Genomic DNA, 16,237 nt, shown 5'->3' on the forward strand with positions numbered 1-16,237 from the left:
TGATGGTGGATGGGAGATGATTCCACAGTCGAGCGGCATGGACACTATATGAGTTAGAGAAGAAAGAGGAATTGTGGATGGGTATTCAGAGAGTGCTTTGAGAATTAGAACGAAGAGGTAAACCATGAACTGATAAGCGTTGAAATTTTTCACGCAGGTATATGGGAGCGTTGGGACTATGAAGTACATTGAACAGAAGTGAGAGGGAGTGATGGTCTCTGAACAATTTGTTTATGGAATTTCCTATATTGCCTATTTACTAGGGGCAGAGATATATACGCGACGGAAGGGTGATGGTGAATAATCTTTGTTATGAATTTTAAAGTACTTTTTGTTGTCATGTTATATTTTTTAATAAAATTAAGGTACAATAAAAAATAACATTTTTTTTAAACAAGGAAACCTATCCACTATTCTCTTTTTAGTATACATTTTTACATGGTACTGCATGGAACGTACCCTCTGTGTAAAAGGAGGTTCTGGTGTATGCCCGGGGTAAAGGAACCCTCGATAGCTATCGCTGTCTATACCTTCTCCGACTTTCGAAACTGGTCGAGGGTCGATACTGTATCTTCACAAATAGTAGAAAAGCTAAGCTAAGTCTCGATACAGAGTGATGAAGATAGTGCTTTTAATTGTCTCCCGGGTAGAAAAATTCATATATTATGATAATAATCAATCAAAATAAGTTATTCATATTTTTTTTAATGAGGGTCAGTGCTATATATGTCAGTGCCAATTAAAGAGCTTAACTATAAATGTTTAATGAAGCAGTTCAAATTAATATGTATTAGTGATAGAAGGGAAATTTCAGATTCAGTGCTGCTTTTCAAGTTATTAAATAATGTTATTGACAGTCCCGAACTTTTAAATTGTGTGAATTTTTATATGAGACAGCGTGGGACGAGACAAAATACTTCTTTTGCTGTTGATTTGCATAGTTCAAACTATGCCAAATACTCGCCTATTCCACGGTTCCATTTGTTAGCAATCAAACATGGAAACTTAGAAGTATTCAATTTATCTTTATACCAATTAAAATCATTACTTTTTAATCACTTCTTTTCTATATTATAAAAATGTACTAAGTGTTATACCTGTTTTACTGTTTATACTATGATACATCGCCTCTGTTACTTCAATATTTTTTTATTTAAACCTTTTATGAAATTTATTAAATTATTCAAAACCTTTTTTGTTAATTTGCTGCATACCTATGTTATAATTTCTTATTTAATTTTTCTTTATTATTTCCTTATTTTCTGCTGATTTTATTTCATGTATCTATATTTTTTATACTGTGTTCAGGTGTTTTGTTTTATTATAATTGTTTTTCAATATTATTTTATACAGTTTGTTAAAGGCGTAAGCCGTCGAAATAAATAAATAAATATAAGCTTTTGACATCACTGTAACCTGTGAAGATCTATTGTGACAGATCCCTGTGAATTTAGTTCTTGCCTTCCAAGTTCAAGTCTTTAAAGAGCAAGTATTGGGCTATTAAGTAGGGGGTGAGCGCTCTAACATCCTCAAGTTTAACCGGTGGTCCCTCGAGGATGTGGCTTCTTTTATTTATTTATTTATTTATTTAAATCTTAAAATAGGGCACACATATCATACATATTGTTATGTGTGTTCTAATAATAACATTGCAAATATATTTAATTTATAAATTGTTTATCACATATGTCTTGACCATTATTTTAAATTTTGATATGTTTTTTTCTTCATAAATATTTTTTTCCATTTCGTAATACTTTTTAATTGCTTTAAATAAAATTGAATTTTGTGACTTTGCCTTTATGATATGAAGCATCACTTCGCATAGAATGCGTATAGGTGTACCTTCGTCTGCACTTCAGAGTCTACATCTAGATCAAAATAACTTACCCACAATGGTGCCAAGAGGCTGATTTTCAGCAATTGAGAACTCGTAAAGGTCTTTTGTGAACTGCGGTTTATTGTCATTAGAGTCAGTCAGAGCGATTGTCAAGAATTTTAGAACTTCCATTCTAAACGGGGTACCTTGATCCGTAGCTACTAATACCAGCTGAAAATAAAAAAGGTTGCTGATGAGTTTTCACATTTATTTAGCTAACCGAAAGACATCTGACGCTTCGATCAACTACACCTTTTTTTATTAAAAAAATGTTTGTGTTTTGCGAATATTTAGATTTTTAAGTTTCTTTCTTTTACTGCATAGGTACACCGATCGCAGCGCATCTTGATCATTTTGGTTACATGAAGGTAATATGATCAGTCTTACGCTTCAGGTACCAGTTCAGGGACATACAAATTGGGAAATATTCCAGTGAGAAAACATCCTTTCAAATAAATATTTCATATCAACCCTGTCGGGAATCGAACCCGAGACCTCTCGCATGGCAGGCAAACACGCTGGCCATTACACCACGAAGCCGACTTTACATTACACCACAAGAAGCAATTTTAAAATAGTCATAAATACCATGACAGAAAATAAGGATGAAATTGTGGCAGAGTCCCGACTCTCCAGCGATAGAGAACATAATTTTATGGACTAAATTCAATGTGACGTATTACAAAAAACACTATTGCTCTGAAAATTAAATGAGCTAGAAGTAAATTGTCTCGGATAAAATCAAATATTACATAAAACAGATTTGCTATGCTGAGCCCCCTTGAAATATTAAAAGGTGCCTTAATATGTAGCCCAAGCCGCTATTTGAAACCATATATGTTTACTGAAAATTTGCTGTGGAAACTGCCCTTTGAGTAATTTAAACAATGCCTTTTAACTCTCAAAATACTGTGCTAAAAAACTCCTGGAAACGATGCTATAACGTCATATTACATTAATCAAAGGATGACATGTTTTTACTTTTTGAATTTTGACATTTAATTTTATTTTTTAGTTTTAACTTTTTTTCATTTTATTTTGAACTTTTAATTTTAACTTTTAATTTTGAACTTTTAATTTAAATTTTTAATTTAAACTTTTAATTTTAAATTTAAATTTTGAACTTTTAATTTCAATTTTTAATTTAAACTTTTAATTTTAAACTACTTTGAAGACGTCGTTCAAAGTAGTTCATTTTTATTAAAATATTAATGATTCTTTTTTTCGTACATTTTCAGGAATCTTTTCGCTACAATTTAATGCTCCGGTTTTTACCGCACGCAAGAAAAGATTTACAACAACAACAACAAACCATCACGCCGTTTCCCCGTAAGGGTAGGCAGAGAGAATGGAACGCCACAACAATCAATCTTTGCATACAGATCTCGCTTCTTCTACATACATATATCTTCTCATGCACGCGTGCCGATTATTCCGACTTTTGACATGTCCATCTTCAAGTATTTGTTGGATTTGGTCATGCCACGTCTTTCTCGGTCTTCCTCTATTTCTGCATTTATCAACATTCGCATTGTAAATATTCCTAGCCGTTCTTTCGCTGTCTTCTGTCGTCATTCGTTCTATGTCCAAACCAGCGCAGAGTTCCTTTCTTGATTTTGTCAATAATGCTCGTCTCAGCCTTACATAATATACGGATCTCAGCATTTGTACATCTATCGTACATAGTTTTACCACACGTTTCTGTATCCAATTTTCTGTAGGGCTGAAATTTCTCATTGTTTTCACCGTGTTCAACCAAGTAGAAAAGTTAAGATTTTGTCTATGAATTTTACCTGTCATTAGTCTGGGAATAAATAAAGTTGGATAGTTAACACAAGTTTTAATGGCATCTCCGTGTTATTCTGCAGTTTTTCATACAAATTCTTTGTTTTCTTTAAAATCCATGCTAAAAATGTAAGATTACGGCGTTGAATATATTGAAAGTGATTTTTCAACAAACCTGATAGCTGTCTTTGACTTCTCTATCCAAAAACACTTTGGTTTTGAGTTCTCCCGTAGTTTCGTTTAGAAAAAACTCGCTGGTCTCGTGCACATTCTTGCTTCCCACCTTCAGGAAGTAGGTCACGCGGCCGTTGTCTCCCGGGTCTTCGTCGGTGGCGTTCAAGGTTATCAGGACAATATCTGCCTGAGCGGCGTTCTATCAAAAGATAAGAAAATCATTACACAGGAAGTTCATTTACAACTATAGTCCTTAAAATTTAGCTTGATTAAAATGACAGCTGCCAAACTAATGTCAATAGTGATGGGAAATGAATGATCACTGATTATGTACAGATCAAATCGATTTTATCAGTTTCTTGTTTCCGAAAATTGATATAAAAACGCAAAAACAAGCCTATTATAGTGTGTTTAAGACAATATTCACCAAAAAATAAGACATTTATACTTTTTTTATGAACAACATCAAATGAATTATTTTTTTATTAAATCAATTTACATTGATCAATTTGTCCCATCTCTAACGTTTTTGCAAAATGATGTAACCTTGTAAGAACGTCGTTAATAATTAGGTTTATTTTTAGTTTTAAAGCTGATTTTATATAATAAAATAAATAACCACAAAGTTAGTGCTTCAAATATAAACTTTATACTGATTTTATATATTTATGTTGATTAATGTGTCAAGCATTGTATTAAAAAAATAAATTAACATGCCAGATACTAATGATTTTTCGTGTGTCAATATAAATAACTACTTAGACGTTACTACAAAGTTATGTCGTCACTTTTGCTGACAAATGTCATTCTAATCAAGCTGTATTTTAAGGACTATAATCATGAATTTCATTATGTGTTTTGCTAATGCAGATTAAATGTATGTTAGTATATTATGTTAGTTAGTAATTACATCTGTAGTTATATCATACTGTTAGTACATTAAAGGTCTTTGGTTCCTAGGAAGCTTAATATGTCAACAAACAAACAAAACATCATGCCGTTTCTCTGTTGGGGTAGGCAGAGAGGATAGCAATGGCTTTACTTACTAGATTTCCCTCAACATGCTTTTGTAAGACCTTATTTTTGGAGTTAAATAAAAAAAAGCTGACTGGCTGATGAAATTTGTAACGCTTCCTTGTTTTTAAAATGTACAATATACCACCTTTAATTATTGAAGATTGAAAAAGTCACTAATGTAAATAATGATTTGCTTTTGCTCAAGTTACGGTTTGCACTGTCAGTAGGGTCGCAGTGAGTCACATCTTGTTGGAGGGTATGATTCTATAAAATGCTGCGAACGCCCAGTTGCATTCCACCGGCAACACTACTGACTAGTCCAACTCGTTAGCGTCCACGTTGCGAACCCCGGGCAATGGGATCACACTAGTAACGGTGTGATCACAGCAGATAACGATAGGATGAAAGGCGAGTTTCTGGTGCCTCAAAACCAAAACCAACTAGCTAAGGGAAGTATACCCGACAGAAAAATCCACGAGAGAAAGCAACTGGAAACCGCTCTGGTAATCTTTTCCCAGGAATCACTACGGTGAGTACATCCAATAAGCAGTTTCCTGGCTGCGGAATATTAGAGTAATGCAGGACCGAGATGCTTTCGCTGTAGTGATTGCCAAAGACCGGGGGGACCTGACAAGGCACCGCAAGAATAAGAATAATAATGACTAAATAGTTTAAAAACAAAACTCTTCCCTTTACTGGGACTGCAAAAATTATTGATATTCCCAGGTGTGACATGGCACACGGGTCAAGCCAGGGTTTTTTCATCATCTTAATATGCCGAGATAAAAAGGTTACCCATCACTGGTCTAGACCAATCTCGACACCGTTGCTTGAAAACCTTTAAAGACAAACCTCGGGCAACTCTATGACGGGCGGGTCGTTATCGGGAACTACCCAGACAGGGGGGTGCTGGTTGACACTGTAGACTGTGATGTCGATGTCAGCAGTGTCGGAGTGCGGACCCTCTCCGGCGCGGTCCATAGCCTGCACCTTGAGGTGGTGGCTCGTGTTCCCCACCAGGTGCTGGGACGGGTACACGATGCCAGAGTCAGGGTCCAATAGGAAAACTCCTGGAAATAATCAGACATTTCAATATAACTAAATAGTAGACTGATTCACAGGATCGCATACTGCCTGTGCTCTGGGACTTGCTCATCTGCTCCAAGGTCTTGATCAAAAATCTCACCCGTATCAAATTCGGCAGGGACAAATGGTGTTAGGACAATAAGGGTTTTTGCATTTATATTGTTGATGTTAGGACAGTCACGTCAGCCTCATGGTGTAGTGGTCAGCTCATTTGCCTACCGAGCAAGAGGTCTCAGGTTCGATTCCCGACATGGTTATTTATTTAAAAGGGTGATTTTATACCAGAATATTTCATAGTCCGTGGACTGGTACCTGAAGCGTAAGACTGATCATCTTACCTTCATGTAATGGTCAAGATACGCCGCGATTGGTGGACCAATGCAGTGCCCTATGCATCATTAGGTGTTGAAAGGGAATGATGACAATGATGTTAGGACAGTTAGGGTTTTGCCAGGAATTAATGGTGGTTGGACGATCGGGGGTTTTTTAAAATCAGATTTGTTTTTTATATTGATCACAAATTGACAATGCTTTAGTGAGGGGTATGGTGAAATATTTGAAAGTTTCTATTTTTTGGGGTTTGATTGTAAAGAAATAGATTTTTTTTGCTAAATTAGTATACAATACATTGAAAGTTAAAATGCAATACAGATAAAAGAGAATAGTCTTTATGGACTGTTTCTTTATGGATGAAAAGGGGGGGCACTTTCCATGTATACTACAATGAGCTGTAGAAAGACATATTTTTCCTTACAGAATATGAGGCCAAAGTATTAACTGAAGGCATAATTTTACGTAGAAATAAAGGAAAATTTCACAAAAATGAATGTGATTTAAAATGCTTTTACATATTTCTTTTCAAAAACAAAAAAAATAAGATTTGGCTTCGGCTACTTTCGTGTTGAATTTATTATTATCTTAAAATTATTAAAACAAATTTTAGTTCAATACTTAGTCTTTATATGAGAACCCAGATACCTAAGTTTAGTCAAAATTTGAAATGGCGTAATCTGCCGGTCTAAAAGTATATATATATTTTAGTTACATAAAACTTTTAAGTATTTTTTTTTAACACTTTGAGCACCGGCCAAATACACATAGAATTTACCCCGTGCCCGGCCCATTTTTGTGAAATTTCATGATCTGTGAAGGGTTTCTTAAGAGTGTCATAATTATGAAAATACTGGGTTCAATCAATTGAAACTTCTCAAACTTATTTGAAATAAGTAATTTTTGTGTGATAGTTTTGCCAACATTGGCCTTTATGGAGAGCCACATTGCGCATTGCAATGTTCGCACATATACAGGGCCTCACTCTTACAATAATATTAAAAGGTATTTCTATTAACACTTTGTATCCCGGATTCGTGTAAACACGCGATTATAATAACTATGCATTGTGTCCCGGTCCCGTGTTTTCACATGGTTTACCACCAGCAAAAAAGTACAAATAAAAGTCACTAGATGTCAATAAAATGCACTTTTTTAGACAGCTGGTAAACCACGTGAAAACACAACGCATGGTTATATAATCACGTGTTTACACGGCTCCGGGATACAAAGTGTTAATAGAAATACCTTTTAATATTATTGTTTTTATCTATTTTATGTTTTTTTTATTATTGCGCGATTAAAAAAAAAACATTTGTTTTAAAATGGCAAAATCGAATGATTTCCTCATTTTGCGTGCGTTTTACCAGACTATAGCCTTAAAGAGATGCGATATAAAGTGACATAAAAAATAAATTACCTCTCATGTAAAGTTGAAGAAAATCACACGCATTGCTAAGTGTAAGTTTCAAATAAAACTTTATAGAATTAGAAATGTTAACCTTTTTCAGTCTGCTCCAGTAATGTGTACTTGATTTGTCCGTTGAAGGAAGCGTCCTTATCTTCCGCCCGCACTTGGATGACAGGATTGGGAGGGTGAACGGACAAGTTCTCTCCGACGGTGACGTTGTATGACTTCTGTACGAACACGGGAGCATTGTCATTCACATCCAGTATCTTGATGTGTAGCTGCAGAAGTAAATTAACACCGTGTTAAAATCATTGAGAAAAATAAAATTGGTCAAAGTGAAAAGTATCAGCAGTCATTTGTAATACACACGAGGACAAGATGATCAGTCACGCTTTGGGCCCTAGTCCTGAAATATTATAGTGAAAAACATTGTAATAAAAATAATTTTTAATTCAGTAAAAAAGTCAAATGGCTAATAGTGCAGAGCCAATTTTACCATATAAAGCATTCAAGTTTGTTATTGAAAATTCTTTTAAAAGTGGTCCTTACAGGTACGGTGGCGTTCTTCTTGGCGGTGACAGGAGCATTATCTACGGCGGTAACCTGTAGCCAGATGTCGTCCGTCGTTTCCCGGTCGATGACAGCTCCGGAGGCCACCCGAATATCGCCTGTCACGGCGTCTATAGTGAACAGCTGTGACTGCTCACCGGAGAGGCTGTAGCGCAGTTCACCAAATACGCCTGGAATAACAAAAATATCATGTATTACACGAAGGTAAGGTGATCTGTAATACACTTCGGGCGTCAGCCAGGGGACAATGAAATATTGTAGTGTAAAACCACATTCGAAGCCAATATTTATTGTCAACCTTGCCAAGAATTGAATCTTGGAACTCTGGCATGTGCAAATGTGCCAATCACTACGCCGCGAGGTGGACTTATATTTTCAAAAGTGTTTTCCCGCTCTGTTGCAATAAATTTATTTTATTTATTTATTTATACTTTTACATTGTTTGTATTCTTTTTTTTATACAGAATAATGTTCCCTCACTGGGGTGTGAGGGAAACATTTTACAAAATGTGAAACATGCCTAAGATTAGCTATTTAACAATATTAACAAAATAATCACAATAAAGAAATGTAATTAAACCAATTAACCTAATTATAATTAACATAATAAACAATAAAAAACAAAAATATTCATAAAAAACATAACCAATTTATATAGACTAATTTAAAAAAAATCATAAACAGTGCATACATTTTACATATTTGGCTTGATCCACTCACCGATCCGTGCGCAACCCACCTCCACTATCCATTTCTTAATAGCAATTTTATATTTTGAGAACTTACTAATTGTCCTTATGGATAATGGAAGAAGATAGATCTTAATAACTCCCTATGGAGTGAAATTTAACCTCTCTACAAACATTTGAACATACTCAAAACATTCTTGACTAAACTGGTATAAGAAGAAGTATAAAAATTGAAAAATTGTTTTCAGGCGGAATAGTAGGTAAAATATTTCAATAAAGGTTTCAGCTCTTTTACTTAATGAAAATCAACAGATGGAAGAGTCGAGGAAATCATCATCATCATTCCCTTTCCGCACCTAATAGTGCATAAGGCACTGCATTGGTACACCGATCGCATCGTATCTTGATAATTTTTTGTTACATTAAGGTAAGATGATCAGTCTCACGCTTCAGGTACGAGTCTAGGGACTATGAAATCGTGGGTATACTAGCAAAAAACGTTAACTCGAAAATATGCAGATTTGACTTAATGATGCAGTTTTCAAAGTTTTTAACGCTCTAAAAACTGGCAAAATACACTAAGTTATATCAAATTTCATATATCTGTAGTTTTAAAAATAAATTTAAGGATAAGTCTGATACCGGGTATTTTATTCAGGCTAAAAGCTTTAAATAACTTAATATAAAATTAAGAAATGTAAAAATTAAAAACACGTTCTTAAATGAGCACTTAACATCTTACTATGTTTAAATAAGATATAAAATAGTAAAACTGGAACAAATTTTAAATGCTTGAATTCTTAAAACGGGGATTTAAGAGTTAAAGTTTTTTGTGAAAATATTGTAGTGTGAAAACACCCTTTTTAAATAAATATTTCATATCAACCATGTCGGGAATCGAACCCGAGACCTCTCGCATGGTAGGCAAACGCACTGACCATTACATTGAAGAAATATGGATGCTTAAAAGAATGGTGAATGTTACAGTGTGTAAAGTGGCTACTCAAAAATGCAACATGACCAATAACAGGTCTTAAGCCCTGTAAATGCCAAGACCTCCATATTCCCTTTTCAAAAGTGTTTTCCCTCTCTGTTGCAATCAATTTGGACTTACATATATAGTTTAAACTTCTTAAAACTACACCTGCCTGAGAATGTAACTGGAGAGATGAATTGGTCCATTTAACTAATACCCGTATGCAGAGACAAAACTTAAGGTGAGGAAAGTACATTCTAATCTCAAATGCGGAGAATAACCCGAAGGTGAATACAATAGAATGTACTTTCCTCACCTTAAGTTTTGTCTTTGCATACGGGTATAAGTCTTTTTACTTCCAAACAGAACTGTTCTTTAATATTCTCCTTTTGTATTTTGTGTCCACAAATGATTAGCATTTTTTAATAAATAATTTAATTTGAATTTTTTACCTTCATCTTTGTCTTCCGCGTGAACTTTCAGTACGGCAGTACCAGCGAGAGAGTTTTCTTCCAAGGAAGCTCCGTACATGGGCTCGTCAAACACGGGGTCTTCATCGTTGACATTGACAACATTCACAGTAACTAGAGCTGTTGCCGACAGTTGGGGTACTCCCGTGTCGTACGCCACAATGGTGAAGTTGATCTGGTGAACTCGTTCGTAGTCTATCTTTTGACTGGAACGGACAATCCCTGAAAAAATTTCAAAAACATAATGTGGCAATTAATGTGAATACCTGGGGTTGTATTTCAATGTGAATTTGAAACGGGTTGTGGTCCCATGGCTAGTGTCGCAAACTAGAGATGTTAAAAAAAAATTGTAACTGTTTTAAAACAGTTAGCCTTCCGAAACACTTAAAAATAAATTAAATCGTTAAAAAAAAACAATAACATTAAGCGCAGAAGTAAATAAAAAAATACATTTTGCACATTGCGAAAAATTCAACCCTTCGCCGCACTCTGTACCGCGCTTCGCCCTAACTTTAAATCTTTATCCATAATACTGAACTACTCGTATTATAATCTCCCAAGGGAGAATTACATACACATATACGCATAAAATCTCCCCGGCTCATCTTCACTTCACCTCTCACGCGCGCAGTCACATGACCTTGTCCATCATTATTCTGTATCTTAAAATTCGAAATTTTAAACAGAACGAAGTCGTTAGTCCTTAATACCACCACAAACAACACCAAAAACTGAAGGTGTTTCCACAACAGAGAAGCAAATTAAACTGAAACAGTGCCATAACCAGGCCTTTAAGACATTTTAAAAGAACAGGAAACTTCACCATTTGCAATAAACTGTGAGCCTACACCGTTTAAAAACAATTGCATATCAAAGAAACCAGTTAAAAAATATTACGAGGGTGTTCATTTTTACGTTTTTCGTTTTTGACCCATCTATCCCAACTTCATACAATATTATCGGAATTCACGTACAGTAATGAGGCACTTTAGAGCACAATTTCTTTAAAACGCCGACTCTGCCGTTTGTATAAAAGGAATGCTAAGTTGACCAAGTGGCTTAATTTTAGTGTAAGGTCCTATAAACGATGAAAGTAAAAAATCCCGCCCAATTTACACGTGTTTCAAACATTTACAATTGTCAATTTTTTGTATATACAATATTGATAATTCAACATGGGCAATTTATTATAAATGTTAAATTAATAATTAAGTACATATAATACGCATATAATCAGAATGAAAACATAATTCACATTCACATACACATGAATACAAACGTCACACAAATACAATTACTAAACTTCTTTTCTTATATATTATGTGTCAGTGGATTTTTTTAATTGGCTTTAGTATTGTTACGATTTTTCTTATTATTTTGTTTATGTAATAGCTGTAAAAATCCCAAATAAAATAAAATAAATAAATAATTATAGGTATAAATGAAATGACATTTTGTGAATTTAAAGGTCTCTTTTTGCATTTAATAAAAGTTATAAGCTAAAAAATATTAATGTAATTCCATAAAATAGGGTTTCTATAAAAAAAAAATAATAATAAAAAAATTTAAAAACGTTTTAGAAAATTAGTATTTTTTCATTTCTTAATTATCAAAAATTGAACAACGGAAAAACTTTAATATTTTTTTTATTCATAACATAATATTTAATGGGATAAGGGAAATGGGAAGCCAAAAAATATATTTTATATAATTAAATTGAGAATTTGGGGGGGGGGGAACAACACCTTGATTCCCACAAAATACGTATTTAGTATTATTCCACTTTTATTTATAATTTTTAGCAGTGACTGGGTTTTGTCGTGACCGTGGAGAGAGACTAAACGAATTTCAAATGTTTTACTTGTATACTTGTGCAAGCAGGGATGTCGGTCACGACGAAACCAGGTCACTGGTAAAAATAAAAGCGGAATAAAACTATATTTAAAAATAAATTAAGACTCATTCTTTCTGGCTGCTATACGATCCCACTTGCTATTTAATGATGCTCACACTTACTCCCACACAAATACACCTATACACTTACTCTCATACAAATACACATAAACACACCCTTTTGTATTTACAAATATTGTATTGTACAAATATTCTGTAAAATAAATAAAATAAATAATGGGTATTTTTATTATTATAATTAAAATGCAGTTCCACCAAGAAATGCCAGTAGAAAAACTCAATCTATTAACTTGTTATTTATTTTGTGTCGCATTGTGAACTCGAGACAAGATCTGGACTTTTTTGGTGCAAACTTTCTAGATTGAAGATAGACCAGATCTTGTCTCAAGGTAGTAATTATTTTTAAATTTTTTGTCCTAGCAATATTTTGAGTTTGTCCGAATTTTTGTAGACAAGGACTGGATTCAACTCCCTGGGGAGCTGTTTATATTAACATATTACAACAGAGATAAAGAACATTTAAGAAAAGGTAATATAGAAGTCTAGGCATCTACAGGGCTTATGATAAGTATAGAAATTGAAAAAATAACATTTTCAGGCGTTGCCTAGTATGTAGGTGAAATAATTCTTGAATCTCACCTGCATATAATAAATAAAGGTTTCAGCTCTTTAACTTCACAAACATCAACAGATGAAAGAATTGAAGGAATATAGATGTTCAAATATAGGCAGAATGGTGAATGTTGGCCACTTAAACCAGCCATTGACAGGTCATAAGCCCTGTAGATGCCTAGACTTCTATATTACCTTTTCTTAAATGTTCTTCTTCTCTGTTGTAATATGTTTTTGTCCTAGCTTTAATTTTCTTAGAAAATAGCGCCGTATAAGTTGTCTGTAATAATATTATATATTAACTGTCATCAAGCTGAGGTGATATAGATGGCTGGGTCATATTCTGCGGATGCTTCCCGAGAGTATTAATCGCTCGTGCATTATTATTGCGCAAATAAAGTCTAGTGAGTTAGGATGTTTACCTGTGACATTATCGATATGGAAGTAGTGGTTGGGTGGGTCGATGGAGTAGTGCGAGATAGCGGAATCCGTATCGGTGGCGTGGAAGGTGGCCAGGGTCGTCTCCGGCGGCTGGCCCTCCTCGAGGCGCTCCACGAAGCGCGGCTGGCGGAAGGAGGGCGGCGAGCTGTTGGCCCCCACCACGGTCAGCCGGAGCACCCCGCGCGCTGTCTGCAGCCCCGGCGCCGACAGGTCCTGCACCAGGGTGGGGAGGGAGACCGAGGCGGCGAGGCTGCGCTCGAGGGTCGCGACGACGCGGACGCGGCCGTCCTTCTCTATGTGGAACCAGTGGCGGAAGGAAGTGTCTTCGGTGACCTGCGACATCGCATCATCGTAAAAAACGTTTTGGCATATTTATAGTACAGCACCGTTGAAGTTCACAAAAATGCACATTATAAATTATCCAGAATATGAATTATAATAAGAAAATATATTTTTTTTTTACCAGAAGTCAAAGTAAAGGATGGGTCATGGGGTCTATTACAAACTCTGAATTCGGGCAGAGAAATTACAGGTTTCTGGGCCACAAAATATTCTATAGGTTACCTGAACATTACAAAACCATGTCCCGAATTCAATTACATATATTTGTAAAAGAAATGGTTACTGAATTTAGAGAGAAAAATCGGAAAACTTGCTCAAAAACCTTCTAAAATAATAAATGGTATGTTTAAATATTGTATAACTGTATAATAAATGAACTAGTAGGTAGTCATGTTATTGTTTATTTTTGCATAAAAATGTCTGCCTTTAAACAGGTTGTACCTAGTTAGGCAGACTAGACATAATCCAGAGAAATCTATTACCTAAGTATGTATGTAGTAGATGAAGAAATTGTAACTTTCTGTTAATTCACCATGATTATTATATATATTTTCAAATAATTTCGATCTCTCTTTTAAAATGATTGTTTTTTCTTCTTGTTATTTTCATAAAACTAAGTTATATATTTTTACGTAAGAGCTTAAAATTACTAAGTAGTAAAAATTTCTTACGGCTTTTCCATTTTTGTCCACTGCTGTAATCGGTTCGAGGCCCAAATCGAACCTCAGGTCCTCCGGTGATGTGATATCCTGATCCACTGCAGCCAACTTATAAATTACAGTTCCGATTTCAGCATCCGACGACACCTACACAAATAATATTTTGAGTACGTACTTAATATTATTATTTCTAAATGTAGGTTTTGCAGTGCAGATGATAAAACACCTATACACACGTTATGTGAATGTGATCCTTTATATCATAAAATAAATCGCATCCTCGGTGGGCTATTGGTTAAACCCGAGCAAATAGATTTAAGGACTTGGGCTAGGAGGAGGAGATTAGCAATATGAGAGCACTCATAAACTCTAATAAATCCTAATTCAAGCAAAAAATGTTCGCTTGAACATGAATTTTAGACGGTACGCTTAACGATCGTCTGTATGTATCTACCGATCGACTACAAAGCCGGCTCCTATAACGTCTTGATACATACACTCGGAAAGATAGAAAACAGATGGAAAAAATATAATAACTAAATTTATTTTTTACACTGGTAACTCCCTTACGCCTAGATACTCTTATGTTAATAGGACAGAACCTAGCGACATGATTTTCGCATCTAGGCGTTCGTTTTATTAAAGTGACAGTTATGTCGGAATTTAATTCGACTTCAAAATTTAATTATTTCTCTCTCATATTTTTAATAGGCTTTTAAGAAAAAAAGTGCCAACCTCAAAACGATGAAAATTTTAATAAACCATAATCAAAGGAATAATCGCTCGGTGGAACAAAATTTATGACGCTTTTAATGCGTAGTTAAACGTATCGAGGGGTTCTAGACCCGCCGGTATAAACCGATGTACTTACATCAAAACTTGATGGTGGGGGGATCGGTAGTGTACCTTTATAGTCGGTCGGGAGACTTTTATCTTCAACTATGACTATACTGAAACTATGTCATTTTAGAGTGTAGATATGTGTACCGTGACGTACACTTCCCCTTGTTTCATATCGATGTATCTACCCATAAATGTAGTTCAATTGTTCATATTATCTTAATTTGACAAATCAGTATGCAAATACATTGAATTATATGTTTGCAAATAACTTACATCTGCCGTTTGTATTTCTGGTGTAAAATAAGGAAATTTATCATTGGCATTCGCTACTGTGACAGTCAAGATTGTGGTTCCAGTTTGGCTTGGAGTCCCTGCAAAAAAATCATAATGATTAATCTTCAACGCAACTCTATGGGATATTTTTCTGGGTTGTTGCGCCGTGTATTATTTGTCCTTCTTTACGTTTTGGACGGCATTTCATGTTACAGAGCCCAAAATATTAGGTCATCCTAAAAGTTTTCTGGTTTAGAACTGGTTCAGAATATCGATTGTCAATATCAATGTAATAGAGATATCGACATTGATCGATGGTCGATATTGATATATATATATATTTTTTTAATTTCTAATATGATCAGCGGGCTAAGGTTTTTTATTTTTTTTCAGTTTCAGTGCTGCAGAGCAGCGTTTATTTAATAATTAAAAATACATATAGCTATTTGTTACCCACTAAGTCTAAAGCCTTTTCGGTGGGACACATTTTTATTAATTTATGACAGGTTTACTTTACATTATTTTATTTATATTATTTTATTTATATTAAGTATACAAATTTATTTATTAACAGGCACTATAAAGTATTTAGAAGATATTTTTTCATTTGAAGATCTTTCATGTTAATGATGGTTTGTGGGAGATCATGGAACAATCTTGGAATAATGCAATTTAATGTTCGCTCTCCGAAGTAATTTGTAATTCGGGGAACGATCAGGGAGCCCTTAGTTTTTAATCTAGCGTTGTGAGCGTGGGAAACTTTTTT

The 16,237-nt window shown here is 34.6% G+C and overlaps 1 protein-coding gene across 1 annotated transcript in view; it reads right to left on the reverse strand.

The window, feature by feature from the left end:
• Positions 1–16,237, reverse strand: part of Cad87A (cadherin 87A) — a 152,333-nt gene that overhangs the window by 12,057 nt on the left and 124,039 nt on the right. The window contains exons 18-26 of the mRNA XM_088226103.1: positions 15,472–15,569; positions 14,368–14,502; positions 13,336–13,687; positions 10,370–10,609; positions 8,232–8,422; positions 7,774–7,960; positions 5,708–5,925; positions 3,840–4,037; positions 1,891–2,050 (exon numbers count right to left, since the gene is read on the reverse strand). Coding sequence (XP_088082229.1) covers positions 1,891–2,050; positions 3,840–4,037; positions 5,708–5,925; positions 7,774–7,960; positions 8,232–8,422; positions 10,370–10,609; positions 13,336–13,687; positions 14,368–14,502; positions 15,472–15,569 — 1,779 coding nt within the window. The remainder of the gene's footprint in view (positions 1–1,890; positions 2,051–3,839; positions 4,038–5,707; positions 5,926–7,773; positions 7,961–8,231; positions 8,423–10,369; positions 10,610–13,335; positions 13,688–14,367; positions 14,503–15,471; positions 15,570–16,237) is intronic.

Source organism: Micrasema longulum, unplaced genomic scaffold (assembly GCF_059751315.1).
Source record: "Micrasema longulum isolate JH-2025_06_02 unplaced genomic scaffold, ASM5975131v1 h1tg000407l, whole genome shotgun sequence".
NCBI lineage: Eukaryota > Metazoa > Arthropoda > Insecta > Trichoptera > Brachycentridae > Micrasema > Micrasema longulum.